This window comes from Poecile atricapillus, chromosome W, assembly GCF_030490865.1.
Source record: "Poecile atricapillus isolate bPoeAtr1 chromosome W, bPoeAtr1.hap1, whole genome shotgun sequence".
NCBI lineage: Eukaryota > Metazoa > Chordata > Aves > Passeriformes > Paridae > Poecile > Poecile atricapillus.
The window spans coordinates 29490575-29517974 of NC_081288.1; the positions used below are offsets into that span (position 1 = coordinate 29490575).

General features: G+C 45.2%; 5 protein-coding genes across 5 annotated transcripts; 3 read left to right on the forward strand and 2 right to left on the reverse strand.

The window, feature by feature from the left end:
* Nucleotides 1-6067: 6067 nt before the first annotated feature.
* On the forward strand, nt 6068-26621 carry LOC131592080 (uncharacterized). Its single transcript, XM_058863356.1, has 7 exons — nt 6068-6374; nt 7205-7412; nt 7464-7596; nt 7681-7911; nt 7958-8033; nt 8851-9184; nt 25855-26621. Exons 1-7 carry the CDS (start codon nt 6068-6070, stop codon nt 26180-26182), a joined length of 1617 nt encoding a protein of 538 aa, XP_058719339.1. The 3' UTR covers nt 26183-26621.
* Nucleotides 7161-7599, reverse strand: LOC131592387 (histone H2A type 2-C). Its single transcript, XM_058863861.1, has one exon. It carries the CDS (start codon nt 7563-7565, stop codon nt 7176-7178), a length of 390 nt encoding a protein of 129 aa, XP_058719844.1. The 5' UTR covers nt 7566-7599; the 3' UTR covers nt 7161-7175.
* On the forward strand, nt 10095-10547 carry LOC131592389 (histone H2A type 2-C). The gene has a single exon (XM_058863863.1). The coding sequence runs from the start codon at nt 10128-10130 to the stop codon at nt 10515-10517; it is 390 nt and encodes a 129-aa protein (XP_058719846.1). The 5' UTR covers nt 10095-10127; the 3' UTR covers nt 10518-10547.
* Nucleotides 11221-11635, reverse strand: LOC131592393 (histone H4). Its single transcript, XM_058863868.1, has one exon. It carries the CDS (start codon nt 11623-11625, stop codon nt 11314-11316), a length of 312 nt encoding a protein of 103 aa, XP_058719851.1. The 5' UTR covers nt 11626-11635; the 3' UTR covers nt 11221-11313.
* Nucleotides 17479-18271, forward strand: LOC131592378 (histone H1.03). Its single transcript, XM_058863849.1, has one exon. The coding sequence runs from the start codon at nt 17496-17498 to the stop codon at nt 18174-18176; it is 681 nt and encodes a 226-aa protein (XP_058719832.1). The 5' UTR covers nt 17479-17495; the 3' UTR covers nt 18177-18271.
* Nucleotides 26622-27400: the final 779 nt, after the last annotated feature.

Consider the following 27400-nt stretch of genomic DNA (forward strand, 5'->3'; position numbering starts at 1 on the left):
TATGTTTTCTCTTTATTTTATGGCTTTGCATCGAAGAGATAAACCAACTTTACTGATGTAGAATTGCTGCTTGGAACACATATTCTTCTTTATTTGAAAGAAATACATGCAATAACTATATTTTGGAAAGTTAAGGTGTATTTGGCAATTTTAAAAAGAGCTGCTCTGCAGTCAGAACAGATAGTTAAAAAAGAATGAACAGATGTACTCAGGCAGAGAAAACAATGTGGGGAAAGATTACCTAAAAGGCAGAAGTGGTTTTACCCCCAGCTGAGCAAGTGAAGAAGAAATATAATCCTGTTTCACATGTAGGATGTTTTGGAAAAATATCATTGAGAAGAGACTACATAGAATGTTACATGCAGTTTGGTTTTCCCAGTGAGACTTGAGGAAGGCAGAATTCATTATTTAATAAGAGAAGGAAAGTAATATCTGGATCTCCAGAGATACTTCTGGAGAGGGCACCACTGTAAGGTCTACTTCATCCGAATTACTTCAATCCTTCTCACCTTATGGGCACCCCAGCAGGCCACACTTCATCACAAACCTGCAGTCTGAGCCCTCCCTGCAAGTTACTTCCCTTTGGATACCCAAATCTTTCTGACTTTTGCAGTTATTAAGACCTCCTGCCATAAGCAAGGAAGCAGAGGAACAACAGCCAAGGGCTGGCACTACACCTGAGAACTATCAAGCGTTCCCATCTGCAGTTTAGGACCTGCCAATACTTGTTCCTATGAAAATAAGCTGTGGGTTATATTTAGGTATGTCTGCGTTAAGGAGAGGTAGCACAGTAGCTGTTCCCAAGCAATTTTGTTGGGAGGCATTAGCATGAGAGCCAGCCACACAAATGTGGCTCCTGGGCTGCTCTGCCGGCTGTAGCTCAGTGCTGTGGTCAGTCAATCTTAGGCAGCTGGAGGAAGCACAGCAATTACACCAGAGCCCCTCTCCTTGCTTCAGATGGCAATTTCCAGAGAGATTTAGGTGAGGGCCTTTACATTATGTGCTGCATTCCCACATACACGTTCCACAGGAAAAAGGTATAAATGCTCCCTGCAACCCTGCAGCCGTGATTACACTCCTATTACAGTGTTACACCCATGCCTTACTTGCCCTCAGTGACATCATCTTTCATCTGAGTTTCAAATGTAATAACACTTGTGTGATCCAACCAGCCAGCACAGTTTAGCAACTTTTAACACTTAGCTAAGGAATTTTAAAGTGAGACCTACCAAACTACAAACTTGTTGCAGCTCAGCAGAACAAGCCTCTGCCTACATAATACTAATGTGTCTGCTGCTACTACTTCTAGGGCCCCGAAGTATCATGAGGTCATATAAAGCCTTTTAAAATTCAGGGGATGGGTGAGCATCTATAGGGAGCAGTACAAGTAGGGCAGGGCATGAGATGACTGTCCCCAGACTCAGCTTCCTGGAATGTTGTACACTCCTCCCCGTACCCTTGGTTAAGGGTTGGGGCACCTGTTGTATCCTCCCTTCTTCATTGCCTTGGCATGTAATTTGGCAATTGAAAATCCATAGTCTGAAACCTGGATCTAGTTAGGAGGCACTGGGAAGGAAATCCTTTCTGGGGAAACAAACAAACAAAAAAAAAAATAGTCAGCAAAAATGGAGGGGGCCAAAACCTTCCTGAGAGCAGCTAATGATGAAAAACATACGGACTTTGTTCTTTACTCTGTGTGTGTTTATTAGCTTAATGCATTTTTTACTTTTTTCACACACAATTAAAAGGTCCACAGTCAAATATCAAAGAATATAATTATTTATATCTCAGAGTAATTTGGTCTTCTAAAACTAATCCAAGCCACTTGAAAAATTGTGTTCTGGACCACCCTGGCATGCTTTGAATGTTGTCATCAACGGGAGATTGGGGACACCTCAGGCCCTGAGACAAACTGTCCCTGAACGGTGAGCAAAATTAACAGAAGCTGCATCAGCTATGATTCCCTAAAGAAATTGTCTCTTCCTGAATTGAGAGTGCCTAGCTTTGACCTGCATTTAGTAGTGAAGTCCACCAAGGAAAGGGGACACCACGATGTCTTTTCATAGCATCCTCTCCATCAGCACAGAATCCTGGCTGCTCCAACTGGTGAGCAGCTCACAACACAGTGATGCTGAGCAGCTCACTCTTCCTCCCCTCAACACTGCAGAACTTCTGTGTATTTTCTGCCCTCCACACTTTCCTGCTTGTGTGGCAGAGCTGTCTGTGACTTCTGGTACGCGGGAGGGAGCGATGCGATGACTCTAAATGTCACTTCCCACTCCAGCCAGAAACGTGTTTGGAGCCGATGGAGGGACAAAGCGTCCTTGGACACATTGTGCATGCACAGCTGGTCTGCAGTCTGCTCTTTTCCTGGCTGTTGACACCTCAGACACTGATGTGACACCCTTCCAGGTAAATTTGGGTTGGCAGGCAACTCACTTCTTGGCCTCGCAGGCACTGACAGTAGGCACATTGGAGGCTAAGAGCCAGAGCGCTGTGGAACACACCACACGAAGGTGCTCTCCTTAAGTGGCGCTGCCTTCCTGTTATTTGCCAGAGGTGTAAAGGTGAAGCAGGCACTGGCTGTAGACAAGGCTGTTTGTGCCACCTTTTTGGAGCAGGAGTATTGCATGTTAACATTTGGGAGCTCAGTGTATAGGCTGTTTTCCCATAGAAAGGAGCAAAAAGATTTTGAAGAGTTGTGCTGTAGCTGATGCTTCTACCGTCCATGGTCTGGTGCCAGAGTAGCTCTGCCTCAGGTCAGTGTGTTGTCTGGATTGCCAGGGACACTGCAAGTGCTGGCTGCTGCCTGATTTTCCCTGCAATATATTAATGAGGTCAGCAGCTTGTCACTTCTGCTGTCATACAGTGAAGAAGTCAAGCATCTGGCTTCAGAGGCTTGTGAGACTATATATATGTGTATGGTTTGGGCACATTCAGGAAGAATATACTTCATCTATTTTGCCTGCAAATTGCCTTGGTCCCAGAAAAGATTTGCTTCCATAATGAATGTATTTAAACTAAACCTTGTTCTTTCTGGCACACGTATTTTCCTGCTTTGGAAGCGAAAATGCCATAAAGATTTTGTTGATTTGATTTTGAAATAGGGAATAAAGTAACAGCTTTAACTTTTGTATGCTGATCAGGTTAATAGTTTGCAACATCTGACATTTAATTTCATAGTTAACAAGACTAGCACAGAAGGCCAGCACTGAGCAGCTAGGAGCAGGGATCAGCAGACATCCAGCTGTATAGAGGTGGTAAGTAAAGAGAAACCTGCTGGGGTTTGGGTTTGCTCAAACTGCAGTGAGACACGTGCAAGGAAACTTAATAGCTGAAATTACTTGAAGCTGTTGAGAAAGGGGCCTGGTGATCAGTAAAGGGAACATTTGAGTAATTCTAATGTTAATAGTCCAAATCTGAGACATGGTCTTTTTAATTAAAAAAAAAAAAATCACTTGTATAAAAATAAAGGAAGAAAGAAAAAAAAAGAAATAGAAGCAAAACTTAAGCGGAAGAAAAATTTTAATCTATTCTTGTTTTATTAATTCTTTGGAAGAAAGCAGGTCTTGGCATGCTTGAGTACATAGAAAGGCTTTCAAGGGTTATCACTGTCAGCCACATCAGTGGATGAATACAGGAATTTTTGTTTGTGTTTAACAATAATGAAAAAAACAGGTTCTTTATCTTCAAGTCTGTTTGAGATTAGATTTATATTATTTTCATTTTACCACATGTGCTTAATTTCCCTACATGGTAAATGGTCTTAGCTTTAGTTTATGGTTTTGTTTGGGTCTTTTTGGTTGGTTTTGGTTTTGTTTCTACCTTCCCCTTGGTTAGCAGGGTCATCCAGTTATGGTCCTTTCAAACTAAAGGGACACACCAGCTCTATTAGGCTAGTATTGGGACCAGTAGAAGCTACAAATAAAGCTATAAGGCTGGGAGAAGTCAGAAAAATATACAGTCTAGTAGAAGAATTTCTTTCTTAAGTTAGGAATATCAGTAGAGATCCAGAGTGGAGAGAAATTAAGGGGTGTTATGAGCAGGACATGAGCCTTGAGATTCTGTTCTTTTTGAATTGCATGCTGGAGACATAATTATAACACTTGAAGAAATGAGTAATTAACAGGAAAGTTCTTTCTGGACCAATATCATACCTGTGACAGAGTCTAGTAAGTAAAGAGGGTAAGAATAATAGCTGATAATCTCATCAAAGTGGTCCTCTAGATTTTAGTGCTTTATAGGCCAGAGACTCATTGAGTCAGAGGGGATGTTGTAGGACAAGGATGAAATAGGGAGCCACAAATGGATTTTTTTTTTTTTTTTTTTTTTTGTGTAGCAGTTGCTTTCCCAAGACAAAACATTTTTCGTGTTTTTGGATTTGCTTTAGCATTACAAATGAAAATCTTGAGGAATAGGTGAGTGGGAGTAGTAGATGGACAAATGAGTGATGGGCACGTTGTTTTATGGGCTGTATTCCTGTCATACTGGAGAATTCCATTAATACGTGGTTAGCTGTCTTCAGTGTGTGCCTGTAAAATGCTGCTGGAAAACATGCATGAAATGGAACAAAATGCCCACCAGCAAAGACAGTGAACTCAGTACTCTTTCCTGCAGAGATGAAGGTAATACATGTGGAACAGAGGGAATGGCAAGTTGTATAAAAGATGTGATTAAAAAGAATCATAGGTCTTCAGGGCTAGGCTAAGACATTCTTATATAAAATATCTGAGCTTAAAGATGCTGTGAAACAATTACTTCACCATTATATTTTTAGACCCCATCATTTTTTCAGACTTAACCTGTGACCTGGAGTTACTGTGATTAAGGCAGAAAAAAATGCCAGAGACAATGAGAAAAAGGGTTGCCAGAGTTCACAGAGATCTTTCAGAGCCCTTCACCTTCAAGGACTTTCCCCTGTCTCTGTGTGAGTAATGATGTGTGTATTTGGCCATGATGAGCACAGCAAATTCTCCATATTGGATTTATGTTAACTTCCTAGGCACAGTGGGTCCTGAACTACAAATGGAGGACTGCAGGCATAGCCAACAGAAATGAGGCATGGATGGAAAAGGCATAATGACTGATTTTCAGAGTCATGAAGTTATACCAGAATAACAAAGAGAAATGTCATCACTTGCAACACACCCTTGTGGAAGGAAAACATATTACATGAAAGAAAAAGTATCCCTTTAGGATTGTGACAAGATTTTGAAAACATGGGGTTACACATGAACACAGCTGGCACAGATATTTTTGTTGTGCATGTGGTATATGTTAATAATTTTTACCCAGTTAGAAGTAATTATCTGATGGAAATATAATGGGTTTTGTGCATCAGCTCGATGTCTAGAATTTAACATGAAGCAAGCACTAGAGGCAGAAAATAAAGGGTGAATGGGAAGCAAACACTGGAAACACTAGGAGAGAAAATAAAGGGCCTACAGTTCAGTGCTGAAACATTCCTGTGTAAATCGGCCACTCATACAATACTCTTAGAGTCAGACGTAGCCATGTTTGAGGAAAACAAACGTTTCCTTTTGATCTGAAGTGAACGCTGGGCCATGATTTTCCTCACGCTTCATGGTAGAGAAGATAAATACGACCCTAAGGTCGTGAAACTGACCAAAGAATTCTTACGTCTACCAGATGCTACTCATTATATGGAATGCCTAAATGGAACCACAGAACTAACAATATATGGTCAGCACGGCGCCCGAAAGACATCCACGGCCCTACGCAAGGACACTGCCGCCTCATCAGGGAAAAAAATGTGTTTCTACATTCCCACCGCGACCACAGGGGAGCGAGCGAGCAGGGAAAAGCGTTTTCGGGAAAGCGAGGGGCTGCGGAAGAGCGAGCGAGGCGGGGGGGGCAGAGGCGGGAGCGGAGCCGGCGGCGGGGCCCGGGGAGGAGGCGGCGAGCGGGGAAAGGGGCGGAGGCGCAGGCCCGGCCCCCGCCCGCCGAGCCCGCCCCTGCTCCCAACCAGGTCGGACCGCAGCGCATAAAGGCGGCGGCGCGGGCGGCGCTGGCTCAGAGCGGCAGCGATACCAGCAGCGGTTCCATCATGTCCGGCAGAGGCAAGGGCGGTAAGGGGCTCGGCAAGGGCGGCGCCAAGCGGCACCGCAAGGTGCTCCGCGATAATATCCAGGGCATCACCAAGCCGGCCATCCGCCGCCTGGCTCGGCGCGGCGGCGTCAAGCGCATCTCGGGGCTGATCTACGAGGAGACGCGCGGCGTGCTGAAGGTGTTCCTGGAGAACGTGATCCGCGACGCCGTCACCTACACGGAGCACGCCAAGAGGAAGACGGTGACCGCCATGGACGTGGTGTATGCCCTCAAGCGCCAGGGCCGCACTCTGTACGGCTTCGGCGGCTAAAGCCTTGTGCTCGTACCGGACCATCTGGACAAGAACCCAAAGGCTCTTTTAAGAGCCACCCACTTATTCCTTTAAAAGAGCTGTATTACAGTTCCATTAACACTGCAGCTCTCCTAACTGACCTTTCGGGCAGGTCGGGCTGCTGTTCCTCAGCGCCATTTTGGGGAGAGAAAAACCCACACAGGGCCAAAGAGTAAGCTATTCAGCCCCTGCCAAAATTCAGGGAAACTTACACACCGATAGTGCGCCACAGTATCGCTTTCTTTATTTCTCACCTGTGTCTGAAAAGAACGGGAGGCAAAACTGTAGGGCCTTGAGCAAAGCTGTGGAGGAAGCTCCCCACACTCCCTCGCGGTGGCCGGGGCAGCGCAGGGCTGTGGCCAGGGGAGGGAGGGAGGGAGGGAGGGAGGGAGGGAAGGAAGGGAGGGAGGTTGGGTTCAGCGCCCGCGCGAACTCCAAAAGCCTTCGCAGGCCACGATTGGCTCCGGGACGTTCCGCGCTCTTCTCCCGCGCTCGGCTCCTTCCACAGCAGCTCCCCAGCACCGGGAACAGAGCGCTCCGATCGATCCCGGTCCAGGACGGCAACGCCGCCCAGCAAACCGGCCCGGGCTGCCCACAACACACCAAACTACACACAAGCTCCCCAAGACAAACACGGGCGCCCTTCCCCCTCTCCTCGCGACCGCCCAGCACCCGCTCCGCCGCCGCGTCTCAAGCTCTTTCTCGAGGTTGTGGGTGGCTCTGAAAAGAGCCTTTGGGTTTAGCCTCTGGGCGCGGGACGCTGCCCCCGCTTGCTTTACTTGCTCTTGGCCTTGTGGCTCTCAGTCTTCTTGGGCAGCAGCACGGCCTGGATGTTGGGCAGCACGCCGCCCTGCGCGATGGTCACCTTGCCCAACAGCTTGTTGAGCTCCTCGTCGTTGCGGATGGCGAGCTGCAGGTGGCGGGGGATGATGCGCGTCTTCTTGTTGTCGCGGGCCGCGTTGCCCGCCAGCTCCAGGATCTCGGCCGTCAGGTACTCCAGCACGGCCGCCAGGTACACCGGGGCGCCGGCGCCCACGCGCTCCGCGTAGTTGCCCTTGCGCAGCAGCCGGTGCACGCGGCCCACGGGGAACTGCAGCCCGGCCCGCGACGAGCGCGACTTGGCCTTGGCGCGCGCCTTCCCGCCCTGCTTCCCGCGCCCGGACATCTCGCCTCGCTCGCTCGCTCGTTCGCTGCAAGCACAAACGCCCGCACCTCAGTGACCGCCCTCGGCCCTCCGCCCTTATATCCCCTCCCTTCGCGCCGACACCGCCTCCTCATAGGCCGAGGCGCCCAGCGGGGCACGCGCGGCCCAATGGCGCAGCGAATCTCACGCTGACCAATCGCGAGGGGCGCAGCGCCGAGAGGCTCCGCACGCGCTCTCCCCGCGGCCAATCACGGGCAGCGACAGCCGCGCCTCGGCTCCCGGCCCCGCCCACCAGGAGCGGTCGCTCTCCCCACCGCCGCACCCGCCGCTGCTGCTGCTGCCTGGACCGGCGGGACCGCGCTGCCCCGTCCCGGACCGTGTTTGCTCTCTCCCGTGTTTTATTGTGCTTTTAGAGGCCGCCAGGCTCCACACTGCGGATCGCCACGGCTGAGCCGAGGAAACAGAGGAAGAAACAGCCGGGAGTTGTTAGTGAGCAGGAAAAGAGGGACGGGTGGGACACTCAGGGTCTGACAAGCCAGCAATTCCCTCCCATGATTTTAGCGGGACGTTATTTAAACAGGTGTTCTTCACTTAAAATCTAAAATGTATCTAAACCTTTGCTTACAAGCTTTTACTCTTAGCCATACACCCTTGTTTCACAACGACTTCAAAAAGTTTACACATCAGTGACCTACCAATAATACACAACAGCTCTAACGGGTTTTCATTCTTGGGCTGACGTTACTTTACTTAATATCCCTTTTTAATTCTGTATCTTAAGTAGGAATTTTCAAGTACGACTTTTTCTCGTTACACTTTACATATTTCTGTGATAGTTCAACGTATCGAAACAAAAATATAAATACTTCCAAGGGAATATTTGTCCTTGCTACCCCTAAACAAATATATCCTGTAGAATAACAGAGAAATTTTCACACTAAAAAGGTGATAAAGTGACTTATTAAGGTAGATGTAATTATAAGCTTCCATAATGTAAATTAGTTTTAAGCTTTACGTGGTTAAAAAGTGATATTAAATTTTGTCAGATAATAACAAACCTAATTCCGCAAGCAGTTGCAATATGCGTTATGGCTTTAGACAAGAACAGCAAGCATTCAGTGAGCAGAACGGTTGAAAAGGGTAGGCGCTATCTCACAAGGGCGGGAACTTTAAAATTTGAATCCACCAATGAAACGGAGCACGTTCCCGTCAGCCTATCAGAGAAAGCACCGGTGCTATAAATACTCCCCGAAGCCAAGTAAGCGATCACTGCTGTTGGTGGTGCTTATCTGAGAGCTTGCTTCAGGAGCGATGGCGCGCACGAAGCAGACAGCGCGTAAGTCGACGGGCGGGAAGGCGCCCCGCAAGCAGCTGGCCACCAAGGCTGCCCGCAAGAGCGCGCCGGCCACGGGCGGCGTCAAGAAGCCGCACCGCTACCGGCCCGGCACGGTGGCGCTGCGTGAGATCCGGCGCTACCAGAAGTCGACGGAGCTGCTGATCCGCAAGCTGCCCTTCCAGCGCCTGGTGCGCGAGATCGCGCAGGACTTCAAGACGGACCTGCGCTTCCAGAGCTCGGCCGTCATGGCGCTGCAGGAGGCCAGCGAGGCCTACCTGGTGGGGCTCTTCGAGGACACCAACCTGTGCGCCATCCACGCCAAGCGCGTCACCATCATGCCCAAGGACATCCAGCTGGCCCGCCGCATCCGCGGCGAGCGCGCATAAGCTTTTGTCCGAACGCTACCATCTATTTTAAAGTATTTTAACGAACACAAAGGCTCTTTTAAGAGCCACTACATGCACAATAAAAAGAGCTGTAACGCTATTGTGTTTGCATTAGGTTTCAAGGGACACTAAAGAACTAAACTGAATAGGTGGGAAATAATGGGGCGGGTATAGTGTTGCTCTTTCTGTACTTCAATCATTGGGTATAAATGAAAGAAAGGCTTATGCTTTTCCCATTCATGGAAATATATTATTCTTTCTAAGCTGGAAAAAAGGATCGAAATAGTATTAGGATCGGGCGAAATATCGGAGGAAAAATATGTACGTGCAACAAAGACATATCTATTTCTTTGTCAAACCCAGTACCCCAGCCGTCCCTCTTTTCCTGCTCACTAACAACTCCCGGCTGTTTCTTCCTCTGTTTCCTCGGCTCAGCCGTGGCGATCCGCAGTGTGGAGCCTGGCGGCCTCTAAAAGCACAATAAAACACGGGAGAGAGCAAACACGGTCCGGGACGGGGCAGCGCGGTCCCGCCGGTCCAGGCAGCAGCAGCAGCGGCGGGTGCGGCGGTGGGGAGAGCGACCGCTCCTGGTGGGCGGGGCCGGGAGCCGAGGCGCGGCTGTCGCTGCCCGTGATTGGCCGCGGGGAGAGCGCGTGCGGAGCCTCTCGGCGCTGCGCCCCTCGCGATTGGTCAGCGTGAGATTCGCTGCGCCATTGGGCCGCGCGTGCCCCGCTGGGCGCCTCGGCCTATGAGGAGGCGGTGTCGGCGCGAAGGGAGGGGATATAAGGGCGGAGGGCCGAGGGCGGTCACTGAGGTGCGGGCGTTTGTGCTTGCAGCGAACGAGCGAGCGAGCGAGGCGAGATGTCCGGGCGCGGGAAGCAGGGCGGGAAGGCGCGCGCCAAGGCCAAGTCGCGCTCGTCGCGGGCCGGGCTGCAGTTCCCCGTGGGCCGCGTGCACCGGCTGCTGCGCAAGGGCAACTACGCGGAGCGCGTGGGCGCCGGCGCCCCGGTGTACCTGGCGGCCGTGCTGGAGTACCTGACGGCCGAGATCCTGGAGCTGGCGGGCAACGCGGCCCGCGACAACAAGAAGACGCGCATCATCCCCCGCCACCTGCAGCTCGCCATCCGCAACGACGAGGAGCTCAACAAGCTGTTGGGCAAGGTGACCATCGCGCAGGGCGGCGTGCTGCCCAACATCCAGGCCGTGCTGCTGCCCAAGAAGACTGAGAGCCACAAGGCCAAGAGCAAGTAAAGCAAGCGGGGGCAGCGTCCCGCGCCCAGAGGCTAAACCCAAAGGCTCTTTTCAGAGCCACCCACAACCTCGAGAAAGAGCTTGAGACGCGGCGGCGGAGCGGGTGCTGGGCGGTCGCGAGGAGAGGGGGAAGGGCGCCCGTGTTTGTCTTGGGGAGCTTGTGTGTAGTTTGGTGTGTTGTGGGCAGCCCGGGCCGGTTTGCTGGGCGGCGTTGCCGTCCTGGACCGGGATCGATCGGAGCGCTCTGTTCCCGGTGCTGGGGAGCTGCTGTGGAAGGAGCCGAGCGCGGGAGAAGAGCGCGGAACGTCCCGGAGCCAATCGTGGCCTGCGAAGGCTTTTGGAGTTCGCGCGGGCGCTGAACCCAACCTCCCTCCCTTCCTTCCCTCCCTCCCTCCCTCCCTCCCTCCCTCCCCTGGCCACAGCCCTGCGCTGCCCCGGCCACCGCGAGGGAGTGTGGGGAGCTTCCTCCACAGCTTTGCTCAAGGCCCTACAGTTTTGCCTCCCGTTCTTTTCAGACACAGGTGAGAAATAAAGAAAGCGATACTGTGGCGCACTATCGGTGTGTAAGTTTCCCTGAATTTTGGCAGGGGCTGAATAGCTTACTCTTTGGCCCTGTGTGGGTTTTTCTCTCCCCAAAATGGCGCTGAGGAACAGCAGCCCGACCTGCCCGAAAGGTCAGTTAGGAGAGCTGCAGTGTTAATGGAACTGTAATACAGCTCTTTTAAAGGAATAAGTGGGTGGCTCTTAAAAGAGCCTTTGGGTTCTTGTCCAGATGGTCCGGTACGAGCACAAGGCTTTAGCCGCCGAAGCCGTACAGAGTGCGGCCCTGGCGCTTGAGGGCATACACCACGTCCATGGCGGTCACCGTCTTCCTCTTGGCGTGCTCCGTGTAGGTGACGGCGTCGCGGATCACGTTCTCCAGGAACACCTTCAGCACGCCGCGCGTCTCCTCGTAGATCAGCCCCGAGATGCGCTTGACGCCGCCGCGCCGAGCCAGGCGGCGGATGGCCGGCTTGGTGATGCCCTGGATATTATCGCGGAGCACCTTGCGGTGCCGCTTGGCGCCGCCCTTGCCGAGCCCCTTACCGCCCTTGCCTCTGCCGGACATGATGGAACCGCTGCTGGTATCGCTGCCGCTCTGAGCCAGCGCCGCCCGCGCCGCCGCCTTTATGCGCTGCGGTCCGACCTGGTTGGGAGCAGGGGCGGGCTCGGCGGGCGGGGGCCGGGCCTGCGCCTCCGCCCCTTTCCCCGCTCGCCGCCTCCTCCCCGGGCCCCGCCGCCGGCTCCGCTCCCGCCTCTGCCCCCCCCGCCTCGCTCGCTCTTCCGCAGCCCCTCGCTTTCCCGAAAACGCTTTTCCCTGCTTCTTCCACTCCTCGCGGCGGCGACCCCTGACCTGTCTATAAAGTTTTGAGCAGGTCCCCGCGGTCGAGTCGATGTGGGCTCTGTATATCCAGTTTTGCTCCTCGGGCTGCAGCCTTTCCGCTGGGCTCGGGTCGGCTGTGACGACTCCGTGAGCCTTTAGCGTGTGTTGTTGCTGCTCTCTCCCATTGCAATGTACCCGAAAAGCGTTAGCAGTTGTTTTCCTGAACCTCGCCTTATTCTCTCCTACCACCTGATGCGCCTCATGCCATTTTCTTCTAACGTTGTCACATCACTTTTTCTACCAGATGGAACAACTGTTTGAAAAATATTTGTCTTCTTATTGTTTTTGGTCTTTCGCATTTACAACGAGTATTTTTTACCTTACTATGTTGTTTTACCTATAGAACAATTTTTTTTTTTTTTTTTTTTTTTTTGCCTGTCAAATCTGGGTATAAATAGCCTATTTATTTTGTGTACTATTTTTTTTCCAGGAGTGGACACTGATGTCATGATTTGATTTTGTTTCATTTCCCTTTGTGAGTAGCACTAAATCTTCTTAATCCTTTGTTCTTGTTTCGCTGGGTACCATATACTGGGAACCTCTATGACAGTACTTTTGGAGAAACTTAACCAGGAACAGTGAAAATAATTGCCAGAAAAGTGTATGTCCACTTCATTAGCCTTTATCCTTTTTTTTAGATATGGGTCTTGGGTCTACATATGCCCTGGAACCATTTTAAACATAATTTCATGTGAATGCATCTAAATATCCTAGAATAACAAATAACTTAATTTATAAAGCCTCAGGCTAACCTTGGCAAGTATTCTTTTAATTAGTCATGAAAATTCTGAAAGAATTTCCTACAGTTTCTCTTATTTCCCCCTTTTAAGTTTTCCTAGATGTGTTTTTTTTGTGGGGTGTTGTGTTTTTCTGAAGGGTTTGGGAGTGTTTGGTTTTTTGCGTGGTTTATTTTTGGCTTGGTTTGGTTTTTTTATTTCAGAAAAATCAACATGAAAATATTATTTTATGTGGAATTTATTTTCTTTTGTATTTTAAAAATACAATACAATACAATTAGTTGATTTTTTTTATATTTCCACAGTGAGGACCAGCACTGAATACATGAAATGTAATCATGTCAGCTGTAAACTGAATCTCAAAATGCCTCCCAACAGCAGGAAACATCAAAAATCACTGTGAAATGGCTGCTCTGGCCTTTCTATGCCTCTAAATGTTTACAGATATGTAGAGCCTTATAAAGAAAGGCTTTCAAGCTCACTGTATTTTTATTTAGCACTTTCTTGAATAATATTTTCATTTACTTATGAGCCATCTGGTTATCTTCCCCCTTTTTATCTACTTCAGTGCATGCTGGAGAATCCACTTGACAATCTCCTTTTATGTGCAAGAGTTAAAATCTTCAAAAAACTGCAAAGCAGCAGGGACCCACTTTTCCCTGAATTGTGGTTATTTACTCAAAATTCCAGGTGCTGAAAACTATATTAAAGTTCTCTTGGAAGTTTTGCTTCATTCGTCTGCAATTTACAGCATTAGGTTAAAAATAAATATTCCTCTTTTGTGAATGATCAGCAAAGAGATTTTAATGCAGCAGTATTAAGATAAGAGGAACATCAGAAATAAAGGAAGAATATGCCTTTTTTTTTAGATGGGACAATTGATATTCCAGAGTTAGTTTACCAGAATCTGGAAGGGAAAAAAAGTCCTGTATATTTTAATGTTACAATGCAAGATACATTTTGCTAAAACTACAACGTTGCTTTAATAAATTTTGAAACATTCCATTCGGGCAGAGATTCCATTCAGGCAGAAAGACCTGGAGTGTGGTCTAAAGGAACCCCCAGAGTCTGGTCTGTTACAAAGTAATACAAATTCAGTTCACTGGTATCAATGCAGCTGAGGAGCTCCATGAACTGATTTTGCCATACAGAAGAAAAGAAAAAAAATCTGCATAGGTTAGAAATTTTGTAAACATCCTTGACTTCCCTCACTACACTGTGTGAAAACTTTATCTGCTTGTGCAGATACATACAATCCATTTGTATTTCTGCATGCTGAGCAAGAGGATTTCTGTCATCTCAAAAGCATTAGTGGACAAAAGTTGAAAGACAGTTGAAATACAGTTGAAATACAGTTGAAATACAGTTTCCATCTGTATTTGAATGGTGTGAATTTTCATTTCTGTGATTTAGAAATTATTTTATTTCCTGAAAATCAGGCATGTTCAATTGCATGCGAAAAAAATAAATAAAATTTATATGTCTATCAAATGTGGAATACAGACTTATTTAACATTCTGAAGTACATATCTCACCATGAGCCTTGGCCTATACCAGAAATTATCAGATAAATAAAATAAGATTGCTGCACTACCTGTGAGCTCCGAGTCTCACCATTATGGAAGGCACAACACTTGGTGAAGGATTTGAGTGCTATACCTTTAGGGTGGGGTAATGAAAATGCCAAATCAACATTTGTTACCAGATATTTTGACTTTACTAGTCATTTAGAAAAATAAATGTCAGTAGGCACAGACGAAAATAATGGCAGCCTATCACTCTTTTAAGCATAAGGAGCAGGGATTCATTATTTATTTTACATTAGAACACCTGTGCTAGGCATCAGCTTTAAAATTTGTTTTCCTGTGTTTTAATGCCAATCATTTGTTACTACCTCCCCTATTCATCTTTGGAACAGGACCAAGGGTAGATGTCTAACTTCTGTAAGCACTCTGCATAAAGTAGAATTACTTTACAGCCTGTGTGGGATTTTGATGCAGAACATGAGCCCACTTCACAATGGTTTTTTTTTTTCTGTTTTTCCCTCTATTATCCTTCAAAAAGAATTCTGAGTACAATCTCTGTAAAGGTCTGTGCTAATTAATAAATATGTTCTTTCCCTGGAAGGAAAGCATTGATATTTTACTAAAATGTTTCGGTGTTTCTATTGACTATCCCTGATTTTAAAAATGTGGGGAAGGTGAACAGAGTGATGATACCCAAACACAGCTTCTACGTGAAAAATGGTGGAGTATCAAAGCCTTGGCAAACCTTTCTGTTGTACATATGTAAATGCACCAACTTGCTGTTGGTATAAAAGTTCCTTTTATAGAGGCTGAAAAAATAAAGTTTATTCTACAGTGGCTGATAAATTAAAACCCATTTACTTGGTTAGAATACAAATACTTGTATGATTCCAGGCTATTATGCTTGAATTTCCAAAAGCAAAACACAGCTGAAGAAAAAAAGTCAGGCAAATTATCTCTGACTTGCATCAGTACTCAGGTCTGCCCTTCCTGTCTTCCAGTTTATGCTGACTTTTGTTTCGGTCTCCACTAAATAGGATTTCATAATGGATCATTTCCTAGGAGCATCCACTGCCCCATACTATCAGTCTCTCATAGTGGGTAGAGATTATCTCCAAGGCTCAGTGATATCTTACATGAAGGAAAGATAAGCTTGAGAGACTAGAATCAAATCTCTAAACACCTTCCAGTTTCTAAGTAAATCCATATACAATCAAAATAATGAAAATAAACAGAAATACTAATGTCCTGTTTATATTTTGAAGAATCTCAGAATTCCTTTCTGCCATAAAGAAGTAGGAAGAAATAAAAGGATTACCAAGTCTTTCAAGGATTGATAAAGATGACAATATTTCTTGTACAAGCCCAGGGAGGTGACAAAAAGCTGCCACTAAATGTAAACACCTTGACACAAACTAACCACTTACATGCAAATATCAAGGGACTAGAGAAGTATGAATTTTACCACTGGTGCCTCTGCGAGGTTTTGAACTCTAACCTTGGCTATGTGGTTACTACTACTAGATTAGAAAAAAAAAAAATATTCTCAGCATTCTGATAGTGTTCAGTTGTGTCAGAAAGCCTTAATCCTCCCCCACTACAGGAAATAAGAAGAGATAAAATGGGAATTAAATGTATTTCCCCATTTCTGCATTTAATCAAGAAACAATACAACATTGTGCAGCTTTGATGTGCTCGTTATTGCGGCCAGATCGTCCAAAACACACATTGACCTTTGTTTGATGTTTACTAAGGGAGACCTCACTAAGCTGTACTTTTTCAACATTTATTTTCAAGCAGAGAAAAAAAAAGGTATTACAAATTACAAAAATAAATCTAGTATTTCCTCTAACTGTAGCACAGCAGTTTAGATTTTTCAATTAAACATGGGTAATAAGAAAGGAACAAGTCAGTGTGTTTCTTTGTTTTCACACTGTCAAACAGAAGGGACTCCGTTTTACCGACATTTCATTCACCCTTTCACACCTGCTTTTAGCTCTGAATGTAGCCTCCAAATTTTTAGGAGCTGATGATAGCCCGGATATGGAAGGTACAAACACAATACTATTGCAGGCAGGCTGTTAACTGCTTGGAATTTGAATGGAAGCAACATTGCATTGAAAAGGAAGAAAAAGGAAAAAAAAAAAAAAAAAGAAAAAAAAAAAGAGAGAGATTCCATTCATTGTTGTAATATCGAGCTGCCACTTCCCGGGGCAGGAATCCTCTCGGTAAGGTGTAGGTTCTTCTCCTGTGAAAGTAGCAAAGTGGTGAATCACGAGATGCTGTTATCAAAGATAAAAACTTATACAGTCAACATTCATTCATTGAAACCGAGAAATCAGTTTTGCTTTAAGTGTCCTGGCTACTCAATATACCCTCAAAAGAATAATTTTCAGGTTTAACTATCCCTAAAATTCAAAATTCAATACACTCCAGCTTCTGCTTCCCAATGATTTTTAATTAGTTAAGAGGCAAAATTGAACAATTACTGTAAGTATTAACACAAAAAAGCAGATCTACTTTATCCTGATTTCGAATTTAACAGACGAAAGCTACATGATTAAATTTATATTGAGAACCCAATGACAGGAACATCAGTCTTGAGAGGGGGCACGTCGGTGCTTTATTTCGCTGAAATACCAAAGCGTAAGGAAAGTACATCGGCTTTCAGAGAGGCTGCTAAAGCACAAACCTGTCCCCGAAAGGCAGCAGTGCCTGCTGAACAGAGGCGAGCGGGCGGATTTCGGAGGGAAGCGGCTCAGCCGAGGGAGGCAGCTCTGCAACAGCGTCTGGGACTAGGGGCTGAAACTGTGTTACTTCCTCGGATTTAATATCCATTTACTCTGAGACCAAGGGTTCAAACCCTCCGGTTTTTTACCTGTTCTGTAGAGAACCTTCTAAAGAACAAGATTTCGTGCCAATTGTGCCCATTTAGCTCACGGTAAAATTTTAATTTAAAATTTAAACCGAAGGTTTCTCTCCGCCGAGGTCTCTGCGGCTGCCAGCCGCCGAGTTTCAGCGGTCGCATTTCCCTCGTTTCTGCTCCTTCTAACGGGAAACTCCATTAACTTGTAGAACGGACTCCCCCCTTCCCTCCCGAAAAGAAACGGGGTGCATCGGCGGCAAATTTCGGAGAGAAAAAGTCCTTTTTGGCGCTGGAAGAAACACAACGGGCGCGGCGGCGGGCGGCGGAGCGGAGCGGCGCGCACCAATCAGCGCGCGCGGCGCTGCTATAAAAGGGGGCGGCGGCGGCTCCGCTTCCATTGTTCGTTCGGATCGCCCCGGAGCCGCCATGGCCGAGACCGCTCCCGTCGCCGCGCCCGATGTCGCCGCCGCCGCCCCGGCCCCGGCCAAAGCTCCCGCCGCCAAGAAGCCGAAGAAGGCGGCGAGCGGCTCCAAAGCCCGCAAGCCCGCGGGGCCCAGCGTCACCGAGCTCATCACCAAGGCCGTGTCCGCCTCCAAGGAGCGCAAGGGGCTCTCCCTCGCCGCGCTCAAGAAGGCGCTGGCCGCCGGCGGCTACGATGTTGAAAAAAGTAACAGCCGCATCAAGCTGGGCATCAAGAGCCTCGTCAGCAAGGGAGTCCTGGTGCAGACCAAGGGCACCGGTGCCTCCGGCTCCTTCCGTCTCAGCAAGAAGCCAGGAGACGTAAAGGAAAAGGCTCCTAAGAAAAAAGCTGCTGCGGCCAAGCCCAAGAAGCCGGCGGCTAAGAAGCCCGCCAGCGCTGCCAAGAAGCCCAAGAAGCCGGTGACGGCGAAGAAGAGCCCCAAGAAAGCCAAGAAGCCGGCGGCCGCCGCAGTCAAGAAAGCAGCGAAGAGCCCTAAGAAGGCGACAAAGGCTGCCAAGCCCAAAAAAGCGGCGGCAGCAGCGAAGAGCCCGGCTAAGGCGAAGGCGGTGAAGCCCAAAGCAGCCAAGCCCAAGGCGGCCAAGCCGAAAGCAGCCAAAGCAAAGAAGGCAGCTCCCAAGAAGAAGTAAATGGTGCGGAAAAAACCCATCTGCCTTGCAGATAAACCCAACGGCTCTTTTAAGAGCCACCCAAGTTTTCATAAAATGAGCTGGAACTCACTTCATTTCATTGTGTAACGCGTGTTCAATTTAAACTTTGTTTTTTCTCTTTGCAGTAGCTTTTAGGTGAACCCGGTAAGATTTTTTTGCTTTGTTTTTCTCCAGCGCACAACAGCATTGCAGCGGAGCTCACCGCGGCATATCTCATAAAGAAAAAAAAAAAAAGAAAAAAAAAAAAAAGTGAAAAAATCCCCCGTGCGTTGGTGCAAATTCCTTCCCGTTCGCCGCAGGAAATCGCTGCGGAGCGGAACTCCTCGGGGTACTGAGGCACTGCTCAGGGCTCCTCGGCTCTTGGGAGGGGGAACGGGGGTGGGGATGATGCGGTTCCCCGCAGTTTTATCTCCTGTCAGCCGGGAGAGAGGCGGAGAAGCGCCTCGGAGCGCCCCCGGAGCCCGGCACATTTCGAAAAGCCCGCGCTCCGCATAGATTGGCCAAAGCTCTTGGGCTTGTCTAGTGCCCGGCAATTGTCGGGTTAAAAGGCGCTCCGATTTTTTCTTTACATTCACGTGGCGGAAGACGCTTACAATCTCTCTCCCCCGCCTCCCCCATCCCCTCCGGCTTTTTCCCTTCCAGTGTAGCTTTGCGCCCGCTCTAGAAAGCGTGGGGCCAGCGGGGTCCGAGCAGTTCGAGGTATGGAGCTGCCTTGGCGTTGCACGCGGTCCTCCGGAGCTCAAAGTCTCTCACTGGAACTGCTGCGCTCAGCTCTTTACCGAGTGTTCATTTTTCCACACTTCGAACCGTAAAAACTTGCTGTTTTCTGTACACGTAACAATGTATCGCTCCGGTCACTGGCAGTTCTCCCGTCTCCGTTTAAAGGATGCTGTGCGCACATTTCTACTGCAATTGCTCTATGAGGAATTGGCTTATTGTGAGTATGAGGTGATCACAGCCTCTGGGTAGGGATTTGCTTTGTTAATGCGAAAAATGAGGTTCACATAATTTTTATAGGATTTAAAAGTTTAATAAAAAAGACAATTAGGAGAAAAAAATAAAGTATACAGATAGGGCCGTGTGTCTCTGCATTCAGCCAAGAGAGCACACCTTACTGACAAAGGATTGTCCCTTAAAAACAGGACCCTACTGCATATCCATAAATTCTCATACATGTTCATACATTCTTCTTAGGATCTTTGGTGTTCTTCTGTTTAGTTTTCTCTTGCCCCCTTCCCAATAGATCAATCTTCTTGGCGCCATCGAGATTTACATTCCCTGATACCAGAAATGCAATAAATTCCTCCCCCAGAGCTCTGGTCAGGCGGTCTTCATCTGGATAAGATAGTTTACAAATGCAGGGGTTCTTTAGTTATTTTTTTTTTCTCAGTCTTTGGGTTATACAAACAAAAGCAGTTTTTATTTTAATACTATGCCATAGCCTAACATATGTGTATTATACTACTATTTCTAAGTTTCATCAATAACAAAAATAAAGAAAACTATATTAATACAACAAAATTTTCCATCCTTATACACATAACATTCATTTTAATATTTGAGAAAAGCCAACAATATAATATGCATCTATAACAGTTAATGAGCACAAACTTCCAGCAAAGTTAATCTTTCGCTACAGATATAACTTCAATATTGTAAGAAATTGTTCCACACAAAAAAAAAGTGTAAATGTGTGCAGGAACACTGAATGCGCTGTCTATATAAGCTCCAGTTCATTGCCATTCACCTGTCCATTACAGGAACAAAATTATAATCAAACCAAAAATTCCTGTTAAACTTGTAAAGCCGAGTTGGGCTGTGTAGCATAGATACCTACTGGAAAAGGGGACTGAAGTGGCAGAGAGCAAGAGTGGCCTGGGAATACTCATGGAAATGAGTGTAATGTCATCTTTATGCCAATTGCACCACTGACTTGTCAGTCAGTGACCCTAATTCATCATCTCTCATCCACCTTTCCCTTCAGCTTGTGCACTGCTAGCCCTGCAGATCCATCTCATCTCAGCTAAGGGAGAGCTGTGCACTGAACTGATTCTCCCTCAGAAACAGCTTATGTTAAAGTACCAAGTCACTGACATGGTGTCTGATCACTGTGCATCCCTCAGAACCCCACATCACCTTCAGCAGGCTTCCCTAGCTAACAAGGAGATCCCTATTCTGACCATAAATTGATATCCTAAGAAAAACTCAGGAGATATCTTTTGCTATCATGGTTTAGATTTCTAGCTAACCTACTGGACTGAGGTTCAATTGTGTGATTTATGATTGCAGTGAAAAGGGAACACATCTCACTCTTCTATGACACATTTTTTTGAGATATGGTAGTTAATTTTTTTCATCAAACATGTTTACCGTCATGATACCGGTAAAAGAAAATATATGAGCTGTGCTCAATATTTGCTGAGGTGTGCTATGTGCTCATGGTTAGTGTCTAGTCATACATTGACAAAAGCCAAAATTATATACTTTATGATTAAATGCTTAGCTGCCCCAAAATAAGAAGGAAGGTAAAAACAAACAAAACAAAAAAAAAACCAAAACAAAAACCAAAAACCAAACAGGGTTCAGTATTGCAATTTATTACAAGGAAGACCTGCTTTCATTTGTTTTCTCTTCCATAGGGTCAGCTGTTTATTTCACAGTTGTACTTAATTAGTAAATGCCAATATAAAATAACTATGAACTTCCAATAATGACAAATGAATCACTGAATTAGATAAAGGTCTACATGTAGCAGAACAGACATGGTAACCTGTCAAGAATTCTCTTTAAGTTACTCCCCACAGAATAACAAATCACTTTCTGCTGATGAATACTTTTTTATGATGGGGTTACAGAATTTTTCATCAGCATTATTCACAATTGTCAGATTACCACAAAACCAGGTAATTGTCAAACATATGTTTATTTGTGTCTTCATTCTCTCTTAGTGTGTTATGTTATTCCCATACTTCTTGCATATCTCTACATCTTTTATGGCAATTCTTGTCAGGTGAAAGGGTTTATTCTGCTTCATCACATCTTTCAAAAACAATAATAAGGCTCCCTTAGGGACTCAAGTCTTAAAAACTTCAAAGGTGGAGTTTTATTGCAAGTGAAGCTATTCCACTAATTCATTAAGGAATCTTCTGTGTTTGATAGAGAAAATTAAAAGCTATACCTCCATGGAAGGCAAACTATATTAGTTCAGGCACTAAGACGTTAAAAATTTTTGCTGGACACAGTGTTGATAAGACAGGGATGTTTTAGCTATTGCTGAGCAGTGCTTACACAGATCCAAGGCCTTTTCTGCTTCTCCCAGCACCTCTCTCATGGGAGTCCAGGAATGCACAAGGAGATGGGAGGGGACACGGCTGGGACAACTGATCCTAGTTGGCCAAAGAGATGTTCCAAATCATACAGTTTCATGCACAGCAGATAAAGCTGGGGGGAAGAAGAAGGGAGGGGAGTATTCTGGTGATGGCTTTTATCTTTCCAAGTCACAATTACGCTTGAAAAAGCCCTTCTCTCCTGAAGGTACCTGAAAACCTGCCTGCCCATGGGAAGATATTAATTCATTCCTTGTTTTCCTTTCTTTGTGTGCATGGCTCTTGCTTCACCAATTAAACTGTCCTTATCCCAAGCCACAAAGTTTTTTCATTTTTCTGATTTTCTCCTCCATCTCTGGGAATGAGTGAGGGAGCAGCTGCATGGTGCTTACTTGCTGGCTGGGGTTAAACCATGACAGCTGAATAAAGCAGAGTAAAAGTCCTTCCTAATACCTTGGGCTAAATACATTGTAAAATGTAACTTATATACACTTCAGGACTAAGTTTTCAGGTTCTCAAAAGGAAGGAGCTCAGTGGTGAAATAGCTACAATGTACTAGGAACAGCCAGCGATGACTCTGGAAGAGTGTAACATAAACAGCATTAATACCAGACCTGTTCTCTGCTGCTTGCATGTCAGTACAGATTTGAACTAGCTTGAATTTGGATACAGAACCACTTTTCAACTAGACACCTTTGACACAGTAGGATTACCCAACAGAATTTTCCTTTCACAAGTTTCTTTTTTATTATCTAGATCACAATGCACCCTGTGGACTGTTGGACACAGAGTTATCAAGTACTTTTTTCTGAGGGAATTTGAGATCTATCCTCTACATAACATGTTGTCAAAGCATAATGAAGTCACCAGTCATCCTCCTGGGATTCCCATTCACTCTCCATACTCAATTTTGGACAATTATTTCTAGATTTGGAGTTATGTTGCATTCTGACTATGATTTTGCACATAGTGTTTTGTTGATCTCTTTGCATTTCCATTGCCAGGAGTTTTGTTCATGAGTCCTGTATGAACTGCTGAGATGTCAGTGAAACCTCAGTGACTGCAGGATTCATTTTTTAAATTATTTCAGGATTGGGCTGCCAGCAGAAAAATTGAAATGTAAAAAAATAATAATAGGATTATGGGTTACATCAGACATTGAAACTTGTCTAGTAAAAGAAGTCCCTGCCTACAGCCCAGAGGTATGAGATGAGAAGCAAGGGCCAAGGCAAGGGCTGTAGCTCACTGTCTGTGTCCTGCACCTCCTACGTTACCTGTGCACACAGGGAGATGCGTGGTTGATTCACGAGAGAATGATTTGGTTGAAGGGGGAGCTCCTGTGGAGATAAGAAGATCATGCTTTGGCTCAGAAGAACAGCACAAAGAGAACAAAGTCATGATATGAACTTTGAAGAACACGTGGCCAAAAAAAGAACTTTTGACTGATAAAGTCAGTAATATATTAAATTTCAAGCTACTGCATGTGCTAATAAGTTTTACGAAGTATGTGCTGTCACATATATGATTATATTACTCAATTCTCCACCTAGATCATGCCTCACATAAGAGAGAGAGTGGGATAAGATCATGTTGTATATAAGAGGGTAGAAATTTAATCTGTTTGGAGGAAGAGAGAATGACCTTGGAGTCAGTCAACAGGTTATTCTCTTCTCCATCCTCTCAGCTGGGCAGGCCTTCTTGGTAAAATAATAATAATAATAATAATAATAATAATAATAATAATAATAATAATAATAATAATAATAATAATAATAATAGCAATAGTAACAATAGTAACAATAGTAACAATAACAGTAATAGTAATAATAATAATAGTAATAATAATAATAATAATAATAATAATAATAATAATAATAATAATAATAATTCACATATAGGTAAAACCTTAAAAAAGAAAGGCCTTGTAAAATCATGGTTCTGGCCTTGTTACTTTGGCTAAGTATAGCCAGCAGCTAGCCTGGTTAAGTTCCCATGCAAAAACATCTTGAAAATGAAAAGTTCATTAACACAACAAACTATTATTAGGGAGAAAAACAAGTGTGCCTGTAATAACAAGGAATCTGTTCCATAAAAATCAGTAGAAAAAGTATGTAAACATTGTTAGAGAGAAAAGTTTTGATTAACATGTACACTCACCATTACCAACCAGTGCTCCTAATGAATTTTAATTAAACACAGTGCTTTCTAATAACCATATAAATATAAGCTGTGTGCAATAAAGATTAAGCTATGATAGAAGAAGAAACAGGTGTCATTGTCCATCTCTACTACAACAACAGTAACAATAGTAATAATAAAAATAATATCTGGGGTAATGCAACATTATTTTTCTTGTTGGAGCTCTATTATAGTGCATTTAGCACTGTCAGTTCTGAATTTGTAGCTCTGTTGCTTCAATAACCTACACTATTCTCCAGTCTGTGATTACAGAAGTTCTTATTGAATGCAACCAGATCTATAGAGCTGAATTGTTAAGCTGCACTCTTTCTGGAGCTGTGCTCATTCTTATTTGACACTACCAGGCTTACAGTGCTGAATTTGCAAAAAATGAGAAATGAAGGCCAGCAGCACCCAGTCCCTCTGATGTCTGAGGACCAGCTGGAATGCAAGGCCCTTCATCTTCTGCCGAGTTTCTATATCCTTAATGCAACACATAGGTTAGTCTGCATGATCTTTGAATGTCTCTTCCAATGGAAATTATTCCATGGACTTAAAGTTACAGTTTAATTTTATCACACAGGCCTCACAGAAAAGATGATATCTGATGTAAAATTTAGAATCAGCTGTGAGCAAAGAAGAGCAGGAACCCAGCTCAAAACTTGCTCCCCTTTACTAGTTGTGTATTTCTGTCATGAGTTAAAATGCTAATGCTATGAGCAAGCATGTATCTATTATTTAACAAAACAAAATCCTTTTTCCAAATAGTTTCTGATATTTTACAAACCAAACAGACAGCAAAAGACAGAGGAAATATATATATAGTGAGAGATCTTAGGCAGAAGCAGCTCATTGTGGAGCAGTATTTATATTATGAGGCTTTACCTTTATTTTATTCCATTGGAGAAAAAAAACCCAAACAAAACAAAACCCAGAAAGAATGAACTTGTAACAGATCACATTATTTTAATTTATTATTGAGGGAGGGGCCACTGAACGGTGATTTCTCTGCTGACAGGTGCAACATCTCTGTCTGGTCTACGGGAAGATGAATCTATTATTGTTCAATCTTTTGTTGCATCCTCATGAAAGCATACACTACATAAAGCCGCCCAACCAGTAAGAAAAAAAACCACTATCAAGCAATCAAGAAACTTCTGAGAGGTTTTTTTGCTGTCCATGAGAGGGCAGCAAACAGCGAACACAGGAAATATTTTTATACTTCCAGATAATTTTCAGGTGGAAAACTATTTAATAATTTTTATTAATACTGTTTGATTTCAACAGCAAAATCTCATAACATTTTCCTCCAATAGAGAGAGCAAACCCAGAATTAATAAATGCCTGAGAAATGCAAAATTACCCTTCTTTTAAAGAATTTAAATTTTTAATAGCCCTAAAAATAGTTATGCTCTTGTCTATTCCACCACTGCACAGGAAAATACTATAAAAATATTCGTCTAAAAGAATACTGCTACCTTAAATAATGAAAGTGAAACATGTAAAATCTCAGTCAGCATATTTGTAGTGCTAAATTCACCTTGAGATAACATTCAGAGACGGTGGTAAATGAAGATGTGAACAAAACCCACGGGCGGGTAGAATTTCTCGGAAACCCGATTGGACAGAATTTGCTGCAAGATTATCCATTGAAAAGAAGTGCAGTAACTGTGTAAACGGAGAAGCCACACAGGAAAATCCCTACAAGCAGGTTAAACTGAAATACATTAGACATACATCATTGAAAATAACAAATCAGAGCATAATTTAAATGAATCAATAAATGAGGTAACTTTCTATGAATGAGCTTTTCCTTCTAAATGATCACGACATATCAAAAGAGAATCATTGTAAAAAACAAACACGCTGTCCTTGCTATCTGAAAGACGAGAAACGACCCAAAAAGCGAACTCATTGTGCCCCGGGGAAGGGAAATTCACAAAAATCCCGATATTTTCGGCTCGCGGGACACGCGGGAATGAAAGCGGGGGGAGAGCGGGAGCCGGGGCAAAGCCCCGCCCCCTTTGCTCTGCAGTTTTCAACCAGGTCGGACCGCAGCGTATAAAGGTGGCGGCGCGGGAGGTGCTGGCTCAGAGCAGCAGCGGCAGCGGCAGCAGCGGCGGCAGTAGCGGGATCGATTGCGGCAGCGGTAGCAGCAGCGGCTCTAGCATGTCTGGCAGGGGCAAGGGCGGTAAGGGGCTCGGCAAGGGCGGCGCTAAGCGGCACCGCAAGGTGCTCCGCGATAACATCCAGGGTATCACCAAGCCGGCTATCCGCCGCCTGGCTCGGCGCGGCGGCGTCAAGCGCATCTCGGGGCTGATCTACGAGGAGACGCGCGGCGTGTTGAAGGTGTTCCTGGAGAACGTGATCCGCGACGCCGTCACCTACACGGAGCACGCCAAGAGGAAGACGGTGACCGCCATGGACGTGGTGTATGCCCTCAAGCGCCAGGGCCGCACTCTGTATGGCTTCGGCGGCTAAAGCCTTGTGCTCGTACCGGACCATCTGGACAAGAACCCAAAGGCTCTTTTAAGAGCCACCCACTTACTCTGTTAAAAGAGCTGTATTACAGTTTTGCGAACATCAGGATGGGGACAAATAACGCTGCTAAGTCTTTATGAGTGCTTCACAATGTAGAACTTTGCTGAATACAGGAAATTCATGTTTGCTGTAGGGGATTTCCTTTCTGTTCCAATTCTCTCAAAATTATCATTTCAGCTGTTCTGTAATAAAAATAAAGCTTTTTTTTTTCAATGTTAGCTGGTTTAAGCACTGAAGTTAAGTGCTATTCTATGTCTTGATTTTTAAATTTTGCTTCTAACTGGATATAGAGAAACTTGAACAGATTTTTATTTCAGTTTACCCCCTTCATTTGCTGGTCCAGGATTTATTTGCTTTCAAAATAAAAGAGTAAATCTAATGCGGTTTTCTAGTGATCATTTGAGGAGGTGGGTGGGGAGGGGGAAGTAAGGGAAGGGCTAGGTGGGAACTAGACAATAAAAGCAAATTGTAAACTGAGAACTACATTTAAAAAAGTATAAAGTTGTGTTAATATTTTTTTGTGATCACGTACGAAGAGCACTAGTCTGGGGCTCACTTCAAGAAAATTTTTCTTGTAGTTCACAACTGCAAGGAAAAAACTGATTTCAACTTTATATAAAAACAATTGAAAAAAATCACTTGGCACTTGTAAGGAATGATATCAAATATATGCGGTCACGTCTGGTTTTCTCACTCCCTCGTGCGTAGGGAAAATTAAACAGGAGACTAATACCATCATCTTCTGCAATCATTTTCACCATAAAAGAAAAATGGCCTAAGTTTTATCATCATAATCACAATGTTCCTGATGATATATAAAGCTTTTCATTCAGAATTTCCAGGAGAAATTAAAACATGAAAAAAGTGAAAATAGTAGTTTAAAAATTTACCTCAATCACTACGGCCTTGTACATACTTATCATAGCTATGAACTTGTGTTACTGGATTTTTGGAGCGCCTCTGTTTCAAGGTACCAATCCATCTGTCCTTTGTGTCTCAGGGAATAACGTGCCTAGTCACGTAAGGAGCTCTGTACCGCACTGAAAGAACCTTTTCCTTCCTTTGTAACCAGCCTATCACTTAAAAAAAGCAAACCGAAACAATTGTGGACACAAAGAATAAAACCAGGTGCAAGTAACTGCTAAATTGTACCCTCTG